Source organism: Gymnodraco acuticeps, unplaced genomic scaffold (genome assembly GCF_902827175.1).
Source record: "Gymnodraco acuticeps unplaced genomic scaffold, fGymAcu1.1, whole genome shotgun sequence".
Classification (NCBI taxonomy): domain Eukaryota; kingdom Metazoa; phylum Chordata; class Actinopteri; order Perciformes; family Bathydraconidae; genus Gymnodraco; species Gymnodraco acuticeps.
In genome coordinates, this window is record NW_022991739.1 from 410,824 (window position 1) to 431,503 (window position 20,680).

Sequence of the window (20,680 nt, forward strand, 5' to 3'; positions counted from 1 at the left end):
GTAATCCAAAAGTAGGTAACACGAGGTAATCCAAAGAGTAGGTAACACGAGGTAATCCAAAGAGTAGGTAACACGAGGTAATCCAAAAAGTAGGTAACACGAGGTAAATCCAAAAAGTAGGTAACACGAGGTAATCCAAAAGAGAGGTAACACGAGGTAATCCAAAAGAGTAGGTAACACGAGGTAATTCCAAAAGAGTAGAGTAACACGAGGTAATCAAAGAGTAGGTAACACCGAGGTAAGCGCAAAAGATGAGGTAACACGAGGTAATCAAAAGAGTAAGGTAACACGAGGTAATCCAAAGAGTAGGTAACAACGAGGTAATCCAGAAAAGTAGGTAGACACGAGGTAATCCAAAGAGTAGGTAAACACGAGGTTAAATCCAAAGAGTAGGTAACACGAGGTATCCAAAACACGAGGTAATCCAAATAGTAGGTAACACGAGGTAATCCAAAGAGTAGGTAACACGAGGTAATCCAAAAAGTAGGTAACACGAGGTAATCCAAAAAGTAGGTAACACGAGGTAATCCAAAGAGTAGGTAACACGAGGTAATCCAAAGAGTAGGTACACGAGGTAATCCAAAGAGTAGGTAACACGAGGTAATCCAAAGAAGTAGTAACACGAGGTAATCCAAAAAGTAGGTAACACGAGGTAATCCAAGAGTAGGTAACACGAGGTAATCCAAGAGTAGGTAACACGAGGTAATCCAAAAGTAGGTAACACGAGGTAATCCAAAGAGTAGGTAACACGAGTAATCCAAAAGTAGGTAACCGAGGTAATCCAAAGAGTAGGTAACACGAGGTAATCCAAAAAGTAGGTAACGCAAGAGTATCCAAAGAGTAGGTAACACAAGGTAGCATCCAGACAAAACTAACCGTGGCAAACATGAAGGGTGACAGGAAAGACAATGAACCGACAAGGAGCACAGGGGGAAGACAAGACTAAATACAAAGAAGGGTAATCACAGGACAAGACACAGCTGGGCAGGGGAGGCAGAAACACAAGGGCAACAGGTGAACACAATCAGACACATGAGGGAAAACACAGCAAGGAAGACAAGACACAGGGAGAACAGAATTTCAACATAAAATGATGACAAGACGGACAACTAGGATTGTGACAAAAAACTAAGATTGTGACAAAAAACTAGGATTGTGACAAAAAACTAGGATTGTGACAAAAAACTAAGATTGTGACAAAAAACTAGGATTGTGACAAAAAACTAGGATGTTGACAAAAAACTAGGATGTTGACAAAAAACTAGGATTGTGACAATGACAGTAGAGCTGATGTTGTAATCTGTCTCCACAGAAAAGACAAAGGGGCCGTGGGGTCTTCCAGCAGAGGGCCAACATTGATACCGCACTGAACTTTCTAAAGAAGAAATCTGTAAGTCTCAACACAGGACATCTGAATTTTCCATGTTTTTTTTTGTTTTATTATATTAAATATGTGTTCTTGTATGGTTGATAGATCAAGCTGGTGAACATACACATCCCAGATATCATAGATGGACGGCCCTCCATCATCCTCGGACTCATATGGACCATCATCCTCCACTGTCATGTGAGTACTGGTAGTAACAGTACGCCAAAAGGTATTACCCTGCTGTTGATAAAAATACAAATTCAGTAGCATCTCCTAATACATCATTATCACTTGGTAAGACACAGGATGGTTTTTTTCTTGACAAAATGAAACATGGACATATTTGTTACTTTTCAATACTGTATTTTTAGACTATAAATTGTTTGTTTTTTAAAGAAAGTAATGACCATTTGATGTATACAGTTAATTTGATAGCTAATGTATTGTATTACCTTCTGTGTTTCAGATCGAGGAGCTGGCCAGCACTCTGTCCTACAGCTCGTGTCACTCCTCTCTGGACTCCATGTGCAGTCTGGACTCGCGGTCCAGCAGCCCGGCCCCCCCGCTCCCTGCGGGCCGGACGTCTCCGCTGCACAAACGCTTCCGGATATCAGCCAAGAAGGCCCTGCTCATGTGGGTCAGGGACCAATGCCAAAAGTAAGTTATATACCAAATACTGAAAAAATATGTTTTATAGAGGGTTTAACTTGTTTTAATAGACTGTAAGTTGGCTGAAATACTCTTACACTCATATTAATTTACTTTGGCTGTTCCACAATGTTACATGGTTGTCTGAGGGTACCATTCAGACCCACGTACTTATTACAAACTAATATTGTACTCCAGAAATATTGTAATGTGTTTTATTTGATTTTTAAACCATAACATTATATGTGTTTACCTATATGGTATTATATTGCTTTAAGGTAACTCTGATGCGTACTCCAAAAAATATGTCTTGAAACAGTCTTACAATAATTTTTCCCTTTTTTTATAAAAGAAACAAAAAAAGTTTCCAGTTTTTCGTGAAAGTAAAGAAAAATCTTTGCCAAGAACTTGCAACCTTAAAAGAGCTACAGCAGCCATGGCGTCTCCTCACAGGAGGAATGACAGCTACTCCTACTCATGCAAAGACATGCAAAACAGATGGATAAGGTTGAAGGCTTGTTGGTGTGACTGCTACAGGGAAAGAACCTTGAACCTTGAAAGCAATGTCGGAAGTGTTGCTGTTGCTACAGGACGGACTGACAGATCTTCCTTTTTTCCCCTTCTTCTTTCCTTTCCCCATCTTTTTTCTCTGTCTAGGGTCGGTTGCTCCGTCAGTGTGAAGAACTTTAAGTCGAGCTGGAGAAGTGGAGAGGTCTTCCTGGCCATCCTGTGCTCTCTCAGACCGCAGCTGGCTGACCTCTCTCTGGTTCAGTCCAGGAGCAACCAGGAGAACCTGGAGGAGGCTTTCCACCTGGCCGAGAGGGAGCTCCACATCCCCCGCCTGCTGGACCCCGAGGGTGAGGCTTATTCAGTGCTGTCGAGCAATTCTCAATAATATTTCATTGTATCTAAAAAGAAAAAGTTGAATAAGAAAGTATACAAATCAGAAAGATTATTTTGCTTCTTTTTCTGCCACACTGAACAAAAGTGTATTTACTTTCACCTTTAGATGTCGATGTTCCAGACCCTGATGAGAAGTCCATAATGACATATGTGGCCCAGTTTCTGCAGTACTCCAATGACATGCCGGCTCCGGATGACCATCTGCAGGTAGCTAATCAAACTACTTCTTTAAATCTTACTGTTACTTAGACTTCCACACCTTCTAAAGTAACTACTTGGAAGTACTTGTGCTCTGGTTTCATACGGTTTCCCTTCCCTCTTTCAAACCTGAACTCCTGCATGACACTGAGTGGTGTTATTATTTCTTCTCTTCTGGTGGCGGTGCTGTAGTTGTTTCCTGTGGTCCAGCCCTTTTCTCTCTCACCTGTCAACCTGCCTGCTCAATTCACTCCAGCAGTGGCTGTTTCACCGTTACGCCAGGTAGCTATAAACCAGGCGCATAAGTTCTTCTCAAATTAATATTTGCCTATTTTTATTTGCATTAAATATGTACATTTTACTGGGTATTTATATGATGCATGGCTATTGAAAGTTGAGGTTAATTCAGGCCTGTATGAGATGGCAACACATTTAACCAGTTAATATCACCTTGGTTGACATTTAAGTATATCTACTGACAGTTTAAATGTTGAAAATGTAGGTCTCACCAAGTGAGCGAGCGCTGGAGGTGACCTGCTGGCTGCAGCAAACCTATGACGAACTGTCAGAGGCACGGACAGCTACAGAGAAATCAAGCTTTGCAGAAAAGTATCAGGTAAGCACAGAGCTTTGAGAGTTGACGAATACATTCATTTGTGTGTATTATTTGGTATTGTTGCACAGTGATTAGAAGTTATAACTGTGACCGGTTCTCCAGGTGTTTCAGAACCTGTTTGGCTCCTTCACTGAGCAAAGGAGACCAGTCATGACCCTCCTCGCTGCCGTTAGACGCTGCCCTGAGCTCAGCCAAGAGCAGTGTGCTCTCAGGACAGCGTGGGATCGTCTAGAAGCAGAGGTGAGGAAATCCCAGCCCCCTTATTGCTTCCTGCGCTGTTTGTCTGACATGTTTTGGTTCTTGTGACTTTGGCAGGGTATTAGAGGTTTGTTTGGATCTGGAAGGTGTCTCCTACTGTTTCATTTCTTATCCCTCTCCAGATAAATAAAACATGCTTATAGAGCATTCATTAGACTACACCAGTGGTTCTCAAACTTTTTCTGTCAGGCCCCCCCTTTGGAGAAAAAAAAAAGTCGGGCCCCCCCAACACAAATAGTCAGGCTCAGTGGCGGCGCCAGAGATTTCTTTTGGGGGTGCTGTGGGGTAGCTTGACGTTTCATAGAGGGTGCTCAAACATTTAGGGTTTCCCATTAATGTACCGGCCGAATTTTCTACTGCAACACCACGCAAATACTCCCCACGCAAATACACAATGAAGGCTCGATTATCAGCTCACAGCATATAGGTGTAAGCAGGGGTAAAGTGCTATTTTTATAGGTGGTGTGTGCATGGACCTCACATAGGGGGGTCCGGGGGCAAGCTCCCCCGGGAAGATTTATTTTTAAATATTGAAGTTAAAAGCATCAATCTGGTGCACTTTGAGAGCAACATGGAGAGATCTATGGATACCTCTCTCAACACCCATTTGAAACAGAACTGTAAACAGATTTACTTTTTCTTTATGGATATTTTACAAATCACCCTTTTAAACTTTATTCTTTTTTTACTGTCATATAGTATTTCATACCTGTTTCTCATTTATTCTCTTATTTTTGTATAACTATAATGATCATATAAATGTGTGCCTCGGAAATAATTGTTTACATTAATGGTGACCAAAACGTTTGAGACCCACTGAGATAACACTGACAGAGTCCTTTAGCTCACTGAGTCTCTCAATCTGACAGGAGAGGACTCTCCTCCACTTTGTTGTTGAAAAAGCTCCTTATATTCGTTAGCGTAGCTCGCTAGCACCAGAAGCTAACAACAACGATCTCCAGTACCGGTGCGCTCTCTCTCGCTCGTGCACACAAAATGGCTCGTTTCACACACACACACAGTCGAGCTTTAATGAAACACAGAGACCCAGACGTAATAGTACTGTACTGCATTATATTATTTTCGAATCAATAATTTTTCAAATTATGATTTTTTTATTTTTTATTATGATTTTAAAAAAAAATTTATAACCATTTTTCCTCCTGGTCTCTCGCGCCCCCCCTGGCATGCCTCTGCGCCCCCCAGGGGGGGCGCGCCCCCCACTTTGAGAACCACTGGACTACACAACAATGACTGGGTTTTGTGCTTATAGCTATTTTTGTATTTGTTTTGTTCTCCAGCTGCAGAGATGTAAAGCAGACCTGGACTCCAGCCTTCCTCCTCCTCTGGACTCGGTTGTGGTGTGGCTGCAGCGTGCAGAGGAAGCGCTAACAGAAGAGGGAGGAGGCGTGACAGATCATGCAGGCGCTGCTAAAGAAGCAAGAGCTCAACAAGACACACAAAAGGTTATTTTATTGAATTGCTTCCTGTTTAAAAAGTCCATTTTCTTGTGCTTTAAAACAACTTATAGGCTATGGGCAAGAAAACATATGAAGAGAGCAGAACAATATTTTGAGACTCATGACATGAAAATAAAATAAATGTTGGTTGCTGTTTTTCGTTTAGACTTTAATCAAAGAGATGAGCTACTACGTCAATATTATGGATACCTACCGCAACATGGACGACTCGGGGAACATAGTTGTGCCCCTTGAGAATTTTGATGAGATAAAAAGACGGTATGTGACAAAGTTATTTAACTTCTTTCATCAATGAAATGTAAATGTAAAAAATTCTACTTTTAAGTGTGTTGTATTAAATCACATGTGTCAAACTCAAGGCCCGGGGGCCAAATCAGGCCCTTGGTGGATTTAATTTCAGCCCGCAGGATAATTTCTAATTACTATTAGATCTGGCCCGCCGGTATATTGCACGCACACCTTCACTCCATCCTGAGGGTCTCCTCAGCTCAGAGCCTGAGCCCAAACATTGATGAACTTGCACCCAAGATGAGATGCCAAGTATCTGCTTGAACTAGCATCACAGAGCAGCAACCTGAGTTTACATGGATGTTTCCTTCTGCACTTTCTTTCTTGAGACAACAGGGCATGTTTGGGTTTTTGAGGGAAATAGTTTTGTTGAAGCTGTTGTTGGCCTGTGGAAAAATGTAATCATAAGAAATGACTCTTAGCTGCAGATAGAGCCATAAGAAATGAATGCAACTGATTATTTAATGTTTAATGTTGTTTTTATAGGCAATAATTTAAGCTTTGTTAGTTCCAGGTTTAATATGTGCAATAACTTCATTTCAATAAGTTCTGCAATAAACATTGAACCAGTCCGGCCCTCCACTAGTACCCATTTATTTTTATTTTGGCCCACTGTGTATTTGAGTTTGACACTCCTGAATTAAAGGATTCACTGTTTGGTTCCAAAAAAAACAATTACGCATCAACATCTTCTATCTTAACAGATTAACCAATATCCGAGTCACAGCTAAATATCAAGGGATCAAACTGGAATACCAGGAATCCCGTCACACTGTTCTGGATGTCCTGAGCCGCATCAGTGCTAAGGTTCAGATCTGGAAAGCTGCCTACATTTCCCAGGAGGCAGTTCTTCAGCTTCTTCTGGACTGGCATGTAAGTATCTCAGCATGTAGACAAAACATTCTTATACTGGTTCCAGGAACATACTAATGTGAGCCACAATATTAGCATGTTTCATTGCCATTTCTACACTGTAGCTTTGTGCATATGACAATAACACTTTTGAATCTTTGAATATAAAAGGAAATGGCATAATTACTACTACTGGACAATATAAAAGTAGTAAATCATCTGATAAGATATGCTTCCTGAATAATTTCAACACAATCACTTTGTTGGTTTGTTTAGGAAACTGTTGAGCGCCAAGGCCTGCTTTTGATTCTGATGGACTCTCTCCAAACCCTGAAGGAGAAGGCGAACAATTACACCAGCAAGGCAGCGCTAGGTATGAGCTAAATGTGTTTCTACGACATATGACACAAATCCTAGCTTAATTTTCTCTGTGTTTAACTGACAGGACAGATTTGTTTCTGTTTCTCCCCAGGTGAGGACTCCCAGCTTGTTGCTCGCCAGGTGAAGGAAGCAGAACATGAAGTGGAACAGATCACACAGCCTGTGACGGCTGTCAGATGGACGATGGAGAGAGTGGTGTCAGCGTGGGAGATTTACAACAAGTGCCTCTCTTCTCTACAGACGTGGCTGGCACAGAAACACTCACCTGCCCAGTGTCCTGCGGCGGGGACGAAGGTAACCTCTTGTCTGGAATTCTGTCAATGAATAACTCAAAATAATCCTTTATGACTCACTATAAAGTCCAATGTTTGAAACTGAAATCATTTTCTTTTTTGTTTTGACCTGTTGGTTTGGTTACTGTAGGACATGAGCGAGTGGACGTCATGTCAAGCCAAGTTAAACGAAGTGGGGAACTTCCTCATTGAAGTGACAGAATCTACAACCAGCCGCACAATGGCAGAGCAACTCAGCAAAGTTAACATGCAGTGGGCTGAATGCATGAAGAGGACCATGTTTGTAAGTACGCACTCTTCTTTCCACACGGACTATACATGAAGACACAGTTAAAGGTGGGGTAGGTAATTCACTTCAGAAACACTTTGTTATATTCCATGGAATGCTCTTAACATCCCGATAGCAATGAATACATGAAATGCTTTGACAATAAATACATACAAAAATTTCATCTGTGGAAGCCGTGGCGCTGTAAAAAGCACGACCAATCGTCTGAGCCGGCCCGGCTAAAGTAACTGGATGGCCTACCTGCCTGTCAGCCTTCCATCTGTGCACAAATTTATCTCGTGCCCTCATTGGTCATGTGCGCGTTCGTGTGTGTTGGAGGAGGGGCTCTGTAAGGAGGTCTGAAGGAAGTGGCAGATTTTTTCCGGTTGTGTACTTTCAAATTCTAGCGCACTCGAGCTGGTTTCTCCATTCTTACCTCCCCTACCTTTAATGAATTAATTCAAAGGATTTTAAATGTTCATTATTAACAGAATGTCTGTTGTTGACATAAGAGGCAAACAGACATCAATAAAGGTTTCATAAAGCTTGTTCTTCTTAGGAAGTATCATCGGAGCCCAGTGTCGGTCCACCTTCTCTTCAAACGATGCATTCACTGACCCAGGAGGCCAGCTGGCTACTGAGGCAGCCGCTGGAGGTGGCCTCCGTCCCACTGAAGGCCACCAGGCAGAAACTACAGGTTGTTAAAGTTACATATTCATTAATGGATGACTAAATAAAAATCAGCAGCAGTAGACAATCTTTTTAAATCCTTCTGTGCCTTAACTGGTTTATCCTTTTTGCTTCTTGTTCTTTTTACTTTTTAGGGACTGAGTAAGAAGATGGCCGAGGTGGACCTTTCATGTCTCAGTCCATCCACAGAGTTGCAAGCAAGCAACACAGCGAACCTCCAAAAAACTCTCCCACAGGTAGCCTGCAGCAAACATTCTCTGACCAACTGTGATGCATTTCAATAGAGCGTCTTCCTTCTTGTAGTTGGTGACTAAACCCATACTGAGGATTTATTATGTGTGCGATTCAAAGAGCAAATTAGAAAAAGAGAGAAACACGGTGGTTGTAGACATTGTTTCCACAGATTTTGTATTGATCTCTTATCCTGTGGACATACAGTAGTGTAGCTCTCCTGTATTTTAGTATGATAAACTTAGACACAGGGTTCAGTCCTGATTCTCTGTGTGTGTCTGACAGGTGCTTGCTGCAGCAGAGACGAACTGTGCAGAGCTGCAGCGGGCTGCGTCGGGGCTGGAGGGCCGTCTGGCTGAGCTGGACCGCTGGAGCTCAGAGGCTCTGGACTGGCACCAGCACAGGGAGGACAGAAAGCACAGAGGGCGCTCTGCATTGGAACCTGCAGCCAAAGTCAGCAACACTTCTAATAAGGCATTAGTTTGTTGTGTTTGTTTGGTTGTTTTTAGGTAAAAGTCATCATAAATTATCCATGAGTCCTTTTCACAAAAGATATTTGGTAACACTTACAAATGATGGCAGTATCATAATACACAAATGATAGATGCATACAAATCACACTCCTACAGGTCTGAAGCATGTTCATTTATACATCTAAAGTATTGCGCTTTTATTATAGGAACAGTGGAATTAGCAATAGCAAATACTGGCATGTTGCAAATTGCAGCTTGCCAGATTTTTAATACATTTCTGATGTAATTTTACTAGTTATTACTTACAGTATACATTAGGTATTATAGCAGTTTGGCATGTTTTTCTATTATTCCTTAGTTGACTATGTTGCCAGATATGACATGTTTGCACAGACTCTACTGAAAGAGACATCTCTTCCAGTGGCCTGTGATATGTGTGCCCACTGAAATGATAAAACTGGGTATAATCCTCTTTAGGTGCTGATTTCTCGAGGGCCGCAGCTTGAGAATCAGGTTGTATCTGAGGGACAGGATCTACTGGACCTTGTGGCACGAGTTCAGAAAACCTCTCCTCTACAGAACCTCAGTACCTCTGACCTGCAGGACAGGATCTCAGAGGCAGTCTCCCACTGCCAGGTCAGTTCAATAAATGTCTGGTAACCTTCAGTTGTTCAATAGTTGCTTGGGCTTATTTTCTTTTTCTTTTTTAGGAGATTTTTGGAATGTTTTGTTCTCTTGGGTTTCTGAAACATGTTGAAACATCCCGTAAGACTCCAGGAGAGCCAGAGGCAGGGTTATTGGTTGTGGCCAGAACCAAACATGTACACCAGATTGGGAATGTGATGCTGCAAAACCAGGACCCAGGTCTGACTTCACCTGAGACTCCATCTTTTACACCTCAACCAAGGATGACAGGTCTTCGAGGTTGGACCAAGAATCAGCCTGTGAATACAAATGATAAACCAACCATTGTTATAACTCAAGCTGAACCTGTAATCCAGTTATTTTCTAAATCCAACACTCAAGTTTCATGTCCAAGTCAAAAGGATCAACCTCTACCTGCTAGGATCCAAACCCCAGTCGGACCAAAAAGTCCAGTTCTGTCTAAACATGTGACGAGTCCAGACCCAGAGGTAAAGGAAAGCTCCTCTTCCTCAAAAAGTCAAACGTTGAAAACCAGAATAAGAGGGCAACCCAACACTGTACAGAGTGATAAACCCTCTCCACAGCCTCTGGTGATGGTCCGCAGTGAAGTTCACTCCAAAGCGCAGTCGATGGCGAGGAGCCGGCTGGAGAAGGCCCGGTCTCGCCTGCAGGGACGCATCCAGCAAGCCATCAGGTTGTTTGGTGGCAGAGAGGTGTCCGTGTCCCAAGCCAAGAAGAAACAGGTACAATTTTAAGAAACAGAAACACATCACTTGCCCTAATAGATTTTTTTTTAACCATCTAAAAATAAGTATATTATATAGTATTATATAGTAACATCAACAACATAGTTTTGATGATTTTTAATGATTAAAAGTACATTTTTATTTAAGAGTTTTGACCTTTATTTATTTTTTGCCCCTGCTAATGAGTGTGAGACATTTCTATTTCTGTCTTCTAGTGAATGTAAAACCAGCTTTCCATCAAAGTGTTCCTTATCAAATCTTTACAACAGAGCAAATGCGTTGTTTTTTTTGCATCATCCAGACCTTGGAATCTCAAAATGAAACTCTGAATGATTGCACATTTCTTTAGAGCTCTGTGTTGTGCTTTGCATAGCTGCCATTGTTTGCATGTTTGTCCAGCTTGATGTCTTTGTGTGCAGAAAGCTTTAAAGATTCTGCAGCCTTCCATCCTCGACGAGTTCCTCAGTGCTGTGGAGTGTTTGGGGGCCTTTTGCACGGGGCCCCAGCTCCAGGACCTGATGCTCCTCTCAGACTCAGTCAGAAAGCAGTGGGAGGTATGACAGGGACTATACATTTAAAAACGGTTTCACCTGCAAAAGAGTGTTATTGACGCTCTCATTTAACTCTCTGCAAGATAGCCAATATGTGTCATTTGACTAAATCTAATAAATCCAGTTTCATGTAACTGTTTTACTCACAATACCTCATTTTCTGGGTTATCCTGTAACAATACAACACAAGTCTTAACTAAAAAGCCCAGTAAACTAACCATTTTATTTGTTTTCTGTCAACAGTTTTGATATTGCATGAACCTGGCACCACTAACATTTGTCTTTAAAGTTGAATTGGCTTGTTTGTGTCGCACTCAGGATGTACGCAGAGATATGGCTGCCTTTGTTCCCATCGTTTGGTGTCAGATTAGAGATGGACATCAGTCATTTTCTGCTGTGCAATGTGAAACTCAAACTAACACTCTGCACGTAACCACTGACCAGACTGACCATGACTCTGTGTCGCAGCACCAGGTACTTCCTAACTCTGTAACAATATCATCTGATTGTGCTGTGTGGCAAGCTGTATGTTTCAGACTTTATTTCAGTTTCTCCGAAATTCACATTTCTCCCAGGTCGTCATGGATGGAGCTGCATCTGATGAGGTTGAATCATTACAAGAGCTGTGTGAGACACTAACACAGGGACAGTCCTTCTGCCAAGCAACCGACCAGCTCCAGGAGTCAGATGAAGCTCAAGAAACACAATCCAGTGACGCAGTGCTCACTTCTGACTGGTAAGATAATGCAAAGGAGATGAAGTATGATGAGGTGTAATATCTTAGACGTAATATAGTTTTATAAAAGCGAACCATAAGATCTGCTTCTCTTGGATGTATTTTCACACGTCTGTTTTCTTTTGTTCAGAAAGGAAGCTTATTCAATGTGTATTCTACTAAGTGTTAAAACCAATTTGTGGTAGACAGCACATTGAACATTCAAAGTGTAGTCAGATTTTAGATTAGAAAAATCTGTAAAGACAGACAGGAAGAAACAGCATTGTTTGGCTTAGAAATGTACCCTTAAATTAACATTCAGGTTCTATGGGCTACAAACTGGGAATTTAATTTAAGTTCAAATGCATTGTTTAATTGACAACCTTATTATTCAGAATATTCACTGTGTAATCCTTCCTGTCTATTAATCTTAATGAGATTCCTAATTACCCAGCTCGACCTCCCCCTAATAAACCTTTGTTTCCCTCAGCAGGGGACGGCAGACCCGGGGAACCCCCCTGCTGAGAATGTCGGCCGACACGCGGCACAGCAACCGTCAGAAACAAAGCTTGGACAGACAACAACAAGACCTCTCACCTGTGTGTGGCTCTGTGACAGCGCAGCCTCAGGGTGAGATCCTCCACCTGCGAGCTCAGGGTGTCCCGGCAGAGAGGGAGGGGGAACGTAGAAGCTGTGGGTTGGAGAAAAAACTGAAGTCTGCACTTAGATCCAAAGAGCAGCCGCTGAAAGCTCGTCTGCTGCACTTCACAGAGAGCAGCCAGCAGACCCAGGCTCACATACAGGTAGGGAGAGAACACGTTCATTCGATTTCCTTGTTGTTTTTCTTGCTTTCTCTCGCTGCACTAGGTATTTTAGTAACTCTGTAAGCTCCTAGAAAAACATTTACAACTGTATTGTAACCAACAAATTATACAATGTGAAGTTAAAGTCACATAAAAAGAGCTTATTGGGAGTTTGCTCATGATGGAGGTGGTTTTAATGCCAAGGGAAACAAATATCTTTGATTCCTACCTGTAAACCAAAACAATAACTTTACTTTCCTTCAGTTCCTGTGCCTCTGCAGACATTTAAAATTGACATGAGACCGGTTTCAGTCCAGATAAATTGTAACAGAAAAGTCAAATGCTTTACTGTATATCAGATTGTTGCATGTGTTAATATCCCTAAATGAATCTTATTCACTTTATACATAGCATTTCAAGTGGTATTTCCTTAAGACTTCCTGGTCCGAGCAGAACTCTGCACTGTGATTGGCTGAGACTGACCTGTGAGAGCAGCAGCAGGGTTAATCCTCAGTAAGTGGATCGGCTCTGCTGCATCTCGTTCTCTTCTCGTCTCTGAACTGCTACTATGTGACCTTCCCATCTCGCAGGCGGTTGTCAGGGGCGACACTGTGGAGACCAAGCAGGAGGCCGAGTGGACCGTCATCCTAGAGACGGCCGCCTCACAGCAGGAAGTGATCTCCTCGGAACAGGAAGTACTGGAAAGGTAGGGGTTATTATCTCAGCTCTTACATGAGTGTTGTTTGAAGAACTGTCAGCATGTGAGTTAAAGCTACACCTGACAGATGAGCGCAGTTGAACATAATCCAAAATGATATTGTATTGTGTGTTTAACTTTAGTAAGTAATCAGCAGCATCCTTTCACAGTGACAATTTGACACATGTGTTAGACAAATATTTACAATTTACCCCTACTGTATGTTGCTGTCGATTCCACCTGTTTGTCATCTAAACAAAATAAATACCCCAAAGACAAAAACAGTCTAATTTTACAGATTTTGCAGCCGGCTCTGTTCCCATTTAGCTTTTTCAATTTCAGAGAATGTCATATTGATGTATTGAAATCTTTCACTGCAGGTACAGAAAGTCCTGCTCGGCTTTTCAGTCTCAACTCCAGAAGAACAAACCACATTTGGAGGAGTTTATCCCAGACTCTGTCAGCTTTTCTACCCTGCAGGACCGAAAGAAGCAACTACAGGCAAGTTAACCCTCCTGTTATCCTCTGATTTACTTTACACCCTTTCTCCTCTGGGGTCAATTTGACCCCAGTAGTTTAAAACTCAAGACAATGATCATATTCCACATTTTAACCAACATGTATGTCTCTGGTGTTTTAGGTATCTTAGTTGACTACCTAAATAACCATTTAAAACATTACCCCAACCTTCCCCCCCACAGCCCCCTTTATACATTCAGAACTCCTATTATGTGACTATCAACACATATATAAATCACCATATAATCTCACGTACTGAAATAAAATGTTAAAGTAAGATCTTTTTGATGTTGTTAAAGGACCAATAACTAAAGCAGAGGGTAGTTTTGTTTTACAATGATACATTTGCATGTAATAGTCACCTCAATATCATCCTACACAATCAACACAAATATGTGTAATATGTTGACATTTGTATATGTTTTATACTACTAAAACAGCCTGGGGTCAAATTGACCTCAAGGAACACCGATGCGTACAAAATGCGAACAGGACATTTAAAAAAGATCTTCATGTTCATTTTATGTTTACCCATTAGTCCTCACTAAATTAGGAAAAGTCATGAACCAAAAGAATGTGAACCATTTTTTTAGACACGTTAAACATTGAATGGGGTCAAATTGACCCCTAGGATAACAGGAGGGTTAAAGCATCACTTTATTAAGTTCAGAAATTATTTCATGTCATTAAATGTCCACCTTTTCAAATCCTGCTTTAAGCTGTGTATCACTTATGCTCCTTTTTACTTCTGAGTATCTTGTAAAACCTATAAATTAAAGAATGCCTAAGCAGTCATTTTCTTGCATAGTCAATCTTCACAATGTGAAATTATTGTTCTAAATGCTTTGTGAAAAACGTTTTCCCTCCTTCACAGACATTAAAACAGGAGACAGAGGCATCATGGTTTGAGTTTGAGCTCCAGTATTCCCAGTATTCCCAGTTCTCCCATTTGATGACCAAGGAAGATGAAGGTGAGGTGGAAAGAAACAGGGAGCAGCTGACTCAGCAGTGGAGAGGACAACAGATGTGCCTCCAGAGCAGGTAATGCACCTGATCAATAATAAAGTATTGATTCATCTCTCACGGCATAAGAACACATTTGTAAGAAAAGGTTATTTACCTGTCCTTCCTCTGTTTGAGTAACATGTCTTCAACTTTGTCCATGCAGTTTAGTTTTGTTATTAATGAGGGTTGTGTTGCAATGTGATCATTGTCCTGAACTACATAGTCTACATATGTTATTCTAACAAGTACAAGTTGCTTTTTTTTTCATTTAGGATGAAATCTTTGGAGAATACTGCTGACCTGATGGAATCTGCAGATGGTCACATGGTGCTGATCACTGAAAACCTGGAGCGGATCGTCAGAGAGTCTGTGGACATTTCCTCCTTTTCCCTGACTGATGCCAGACTGGAATCAGATTTAAAGGTACATCCAGGCTTTTTAAGACACCTAACACTTTAATTCAGATAATGACATATGCAGAAAGTACTATTTATCCCTCTCGTGTTACCCAGGAGATGGATGACGGACTGCGGTCTGAAATGAGAAAGCTTTCAGAACGAGTTGCAGAAGAGGAAAGAACATTCCCTTCATCGCTCTGCCAGGCTCTCCACAACAGCCTTCATCACCTTCAGCAGCTCAGACAGCGGCTGGAGGAGGTTCAGGCTGCCGCTCGGGCTCTGAAATGCTTCCTGGCCACAGTAAGAGAAGTGGAGGCAGAGATCCCAGCCCTGCAGGCCAACCAGGACTCCAGAAGACAGGAACATGAGTCAGACAGGCAGCGGGAGAGACTCTCTTGGCAGGCAGCGATGCAGCAGAGGTTACAGGCTGCCAGGACCCAGTCTGATGGCGTTGACAGCACTTTAAAGGCAGTGGGGATGACTCTGACTATGGATGGTGCCAATGTGACGTGTCAGGATGTGGTGACATCATTGTCCCAGCGAGTTCTGGAAGTCGAGAAAGAGCTGAAGACAGGCGGGAAGAGGGACGGCAAATATGGATTCTTTTCAGTAAGAATGGAGCAAATCCAGCAGCTGAATCCTAAAGAGATACTTCAGACAACACCTGGGGAGGATTCAGCACAGCAGGGGGGAGCACAGGAGCATCTCACCGCATGTAAGATGGAAGAGCAAGCCAAAAGGAGAAAGCTGGAAGAAAATGATGATAAAAACACACTTAAGAAGGAGGAGGCTCCAACACGGAAGTCTGAAGAGGATGCGTTAAAAGACCAGAGAAGAAGAAGGAACAGCCAAGTTAAGAAAGAAGGAGAGAAGAAGAGTATGGTCCAGAGGAGGTTTGCCTTGTTGGGTTCCCTGAGGGAGATGAGAGGAGCCGCCGAGCAGCTGAGGCTTCAGGAGCCCAGCCTGCCCGCGCTGCAGCACAGGTACACTGATCTCTGACCACAAACTGCTTCAAGTTGCTCAAAGTTAGGAACATATTTTAACCTAAGATGCCATGTTTGTAAAGCTGCACCACAACGTCAACATCTAAATATTCAAATGTATTAAGTTAACAATATTTTGTCTTGAAATTACTATATGTGACCTGATGTGTTTTACAGTATTTTAAAAATAGTAATGGTTTTGTTTGACTCAGATAAGACTACAATAGTCAGAATTTGAGCCAACTATAATCAGAATACCTTATTAGTCCCACAGAGGGGACATGTGCATGGCTACAGCAGAAAAGAGCCAAAGACAGCTTAATGTTACTTAAAAGCTATCTAATAACTAATTAAACAGGATAATGTCGTCTTAGTATGACCAAAACCAGCCAGGACATTTGACTCAGGATTAAGACTAAATACAAAATGAACCTGTGCAAGCAATGCCTTACTGGTGTACTGAAACGATGACTCTTAACCATGTCTGCCTCTGTACAATAATAATGTTGTAACTCCCTGCAGGACTCGTGCATTGACAGAGCTGGAAAGTCGACTTGCTGGACACCTCGCTGAGCTGCAGCACATCCGAGAGGAATCCTCACAGTCAGGCGTCTCTGATGTGAGTCAGACCAGAGAGGCCGAGGAGCTCTGGGAGGAGGCCACAAAAGCTGTAACTGAACGGTAAGGGAGGAGATTCAGTCCTCTGTGATTCATTTACATATCAGAGCCTTCTCCATCGCTGGCCCCAATCTCACCATGTTCAAAGCACAAATCAAAACTCTGCTGTTAATCTGTAATTCATGTTGTGTTTTATATATTTTAAGTGTGTTGTTTTAATGATGTTTTTGTGATTTTTTACTCTGTAAAGTGTCTTTGAGTTTCAAGAAAAGCGCTGTATAAATAAAATGCATTATTATTATCAAACGTTATATCTTAGCTGAGTTGGTTGAATGTGTGTGTTGTGTTATCACGTGCAGGCTGGAGCAGTGTAACACACTCACAGAGCTGCTGAAGAGGTTTCAGAGCATCCGTGGGGATCTGAGCGGGAAACTGCAGAGGGCGGAGAGCACCATCAGTGAGCAAGCGTCCTACATGGGGAGAGAAAACCTGCAGAGACTACACACTAAGGTATACCCCTGTTCCATTTGCATTGAAACCTAACTTGCAAATAAAGTGAAATCAAGATAGATTTTTCGTGGCTCTGGTTCTTCCTAACCCTAACCCAGGCTGACCCAGGAAACGGTAAACACTGTACATAACTCATTGAACTCCTCCCCCTCTAACCTCCCCATCCCTTCTCCGTATCCTAAGACCCCCGACCCCACCCAGGGTACATACCCCAACCTCATCCCCTACCCTGACCCCAAGTCATTCTGCCCTACTCAAACCTTGTCCTCAACAGTTCAGTTAAGTGTGTTTTATATGTGTGTGTGTGGTGTCTCAGGTCCAGGACACTAAATCAGAGCTGATCGGCCTGGGTGACGGTATAGAGGAGGTCCGCAGCGTCTGCAGGCAGCTTCACACTCATCTGCGTCAGATCCCAGAATGCACCATGATCCCATTTGAGGACGAAGCGGATGCTCTCATGGACCGCTGGCTGGATGTAAGTTTCAGTCACTTTTCGTTTTTTGAAAAGCTTAGGCTGATGTGAAATTATGATTTTCAAAATTATCTAGTAATTCAATTTCAGAAGATTTCGGAATCATCTTTCAATTCTCTTGCAGATTATTCATTATTTTATGTACTGTTATTAAAGCAAGATTTACTACACAAATAGTTTTTACCCCACTGTTTTATCTGCTGCTGCTCTCATATGTAAAGTAAAGCGTTTCGTTTATGTTTGCGATCATACATTGCAATTATTGAATTTCTAAGGTCTTATGTTGAGTTGGGTTGTGTGTTGTAAGATCGGTGCTAGCATTCATTTCAAATACAATTCTTGCAGATATCAGAGAGAACAGATTCCCACCTGGAAAGCCTGCTTCGGGGCTTGACTCTGTGGGATGGGGTCCTGCAGCTGGGGGAGGAGGTGGAGAGGTGGACGGCCAATAAACTAGCAGCATTTGCTGAGTGTCCGTCCTTTCAGACAGAAGAAGACATCAGTGCCTTGCAGGTAGACAGCATCCCTTATTCGTTCTGTAATACAGAGGTTTGGACCCAATTTTTAGCAAGATTCCTTGTTTGCTTTAAACATTGATCTTCTCCCTCTGACTGTCTCCAGAATGAGATTGTGACCCAAGAGGAGAATATGGAGCATTTCCATCAAAGAGCCACAGAGATTCAGGCACTGCTTCAAAGCACAGAGCCCCCTCTGGAGCTTCAGGTACAGCTTCTGATATAATGCTTACAGACACAGTTGATCGGATCGAGTTAGAACACGTGTCTTGATTGTTTTTCTTTGTCTACGGTAGGTGGTGGAGACCCAGATGAGGAAGAAGACAGAGCAGCTGCAGGAGCTTGTTTCAGAAGCGGAGGACGTTTACAGGCAGATGGTGGCTGCCAAGGGACAAATCACTGTCAGGATGGCAGAGTGCTTCAGCTCCCTCCAGAAGATTCAGGACTCCCTCCTCACTCTCACTGGTGCAGATGTAGCAGCGGTCCTTGCCAAACTTAAGGTTAAAAGAGTTTGTATGTGTTGTAAAGTGTACTACGCACTTGAACAATGTATATGTCATTTAAAAAAAAGTTACCATGTATAAAATAAATCAAAACTATTTAAGAAAGCTATGATATTATGAGTCTAGACATAGTGGAGTACAAAGCTAGCTTTTTAGTAGACTTAATAGCTTTTAAAATGCTTATCACCATCAATATCTTATGTTTCGCTACAGGATCTGCTGTTTGAGCTCCAGGCGCAGGACGAGCAGGCGGAGAGTGTGCAGGAGGATCTGAATGTTATGGCCTCCATAGCGAGTCCGGTCATTCTGCAGAGTCTGTCTGCAGACGGGGTTCAGCTGCAGAAGAAAGTCAGAAACACCCAGCAGCTCTTCTCTGAGGCGGAAGAGCAGACTGTGAGGAATATCCAGGATCTGGACAGGTAACCTTCATGTGATGTAAAGCTTTGTCTAAAGCTACTTGGTTACATAACTGTATTTTGAAATGTGTTTATCATGAATTTGTATAAAGACACAAAGAAATCAAAACCAGACATAGTAGCTAACGAGGATATTTTGATATATGGCCAATTCTTACACTATAACCAGACTTATTTTAGAAACTCTGTTACAAATTGGGTCAATGGAACAAGTTAAACTTGTGTTGTACTACTCTGTGGCGGTACCACTTCTCACTGTTGATTTTATTGACAGTGTATCATGGTTACATGTGAATGCCTGCATTTACACTGTGTGTGTTCTAGGCTGCAAAGGGAGAGTGAGCATATACAACAGTGGTTGGAGGGCGCTGAGGAAAAAGCAGCGAAAGACAAGGATCTAAGTGTACTGCAGGAGGAAGCGCTTCAACAAAGGTAAGCTTTGTTTTCTGATTCCACATGACAAGTGACAAGATTTCCCCCTCTAATAATAACTGAGCATCAACTCTGCACTGTTTTCCCTGCAGGGTGAGGACAGAGGAGCTCAATCAGCTTGTGTCCTCCTTGCAGAGCAGCAACCTTCAGCAGTGTGCTGTGGTGGAGCAGAGCAGGAAACTGCTCCAACAATTCCACAACTTCTTACAGGGCTCCACGGAGGAGCAGAGCTCTCTGAGCAGCGAGGAGTTTCAGACTCCTCTGAAGTCCACTCAACCCTCTGATGGAGATCTGAGAGGAACTGTTGATTCTCCGCTTGGTGAAAACCTCTCCACAAAGAGTCCGGTAAAGTGTCATCTAATAAGAAAATATTATTACATTATTACAGACTGAGCTGCCCCATTTTTTGGACATTCTACAAAAAGGCAAAACTTATTATGTTATCTAAACTAGCAATTATCTTTGTTTTCATGTAGTTTTTAAGTGGCAGTTGTTATAGCAGTGTGTATTGTTATACAGAGGGTGTGGCAGTGTTATGTGGTTTATTTACTTTCACATTTGTTTACACTTCTTTAATAAGGAGTGCCCATGTGTCGTTGGTGAACAGGTTTTCTAATGATGGATTAGTTTGGATAAATCAAAATAGATATTCATCAACACGCTCTCCGGTCCCTGCAGATCATTGTGATTTAACAGTTATCATATAATATCATATTTTAGATAATTGATCAGAGTGGCATTAGAATGCAAACCTTAAAAATCCAGTTGTATGAAACTAATATTCAACCAATCTTCACTTTTTTTGTGTTAAAATTAACTTTGAAATCAATTGAAATGAACACATTTGGAACATGTCAGGTCGGGTCAATGAACGGAGACTTCTGATTTGTTGTAGAATCGCCGGTTTAGTCTCTGAAATCTTACACAGTATACACGCCCTCTGAGTGACGCTTGGTGTGTCTTAAATGTCCACAGGGTGTGTGTCCCCGCCTCGAGGAAGTTGTGTGTAATGAGGAACAGCTTGGCCAGTCCCTGCAGGCTGTCAATCATAAACTGACATCCCTGCAGGAAAAGATGTCCGCCTGTCAAGCTCAGAAAGAAAGCTCCGCTGCTCTGATCACTGATGCACCGGCTCTGGAGGTGAGGTCCATTAAGTCAACTGACTTTGTGAATCATGAACAAGCTTTGTTACATTTTTTATTT

General features: G+C 42.2%; 1 protein-coding gene across 1 annotated transcript in view; it reads left to right on the forward strand.

Moving 5' to 3' along the window:
- Positions 1-20,680, forward strand: part of LOC117534867 (nesprin-2) — an 87,308-nt gene that overhangs the window by 7,158 nt on the left and 59,470 nt on the right. Inside the window, 38 exon segments of the mRNA XM_034199118.1 lie at positions 1,313-1,390; positions 1,475-1,567; positions 1,836-2,026; positions 2,675-2,874; positions 3,027-3,127; positions 3,311-3,400; positions 3,621-3,734; positions 3,837-3,974; positions 5,294-5,458; positions 5,619-5,731; positions 6,466-6,634; positions 6,890-6,986; positions 7,086-7,288; positions 7,418-7,570; positions 8,115-8,252; positions 8,380-8,481; positions 8,762-8,929; positions 9,427-9,585; positions 9,660-10,337; positions 10,760-10,894; positions 11,210-11,365; positions 11,467-11,627; positions 12,097-12,409; positions 13,000-13,115; positions 13,487-13,607; positions 14,500-14,666; positions 14,903-15,053; positions 15,143-16,011; positions 16,534-16,692; positions 16,989-17,139; positions 17,456-17,614; positions 17,957-18,124; positions 18,233-18,334; positions 18,423-18,626; positions 18,843-19,048; positions 19,370-19,477; positions 19,570-19,822; positions 20,453-20,617. Coding sequence (XP_034055009.1) covers positions 1,313-1,390; positions 1,475-1,567; positions 1,836-2,026; positions 2,675-2,874; positions 3,027-3,127; positions 3,311-3,400; positions 3,621-3,734; positions 3,837-3,974; positions 5,294-5,458; positions 5,619-5,731; positions 6,466-6,634; positions 6,890-6,986; positions 7,086-7,288; positions 7,418-7,570; positions 8,115-8,252; positions 8,380-8,481; positions 8,762-8,929; positions 9,427-9,585; positions 9,660-10,337; positions 10,760-10,894; positions 11,210-11,365; positions 11,467-11,627; positions 12,097-12,409; positions 13,000-13,115; positions 13,487-13,607; positions 14,500-14,666; positions 14,903-15,053; positions 15,143-16,011; positions 16,534-16,692; positions 16,989-17,139; positions 17,456-17,614; positions 17,957-18,124; positions 18,233-18,334; positions 18,423-18,626; positions 18,843-19,048; positions 19,370-19,477; positions 19,570-19,822; positions 20,453-20,617 — 7,014 coding nt within the window.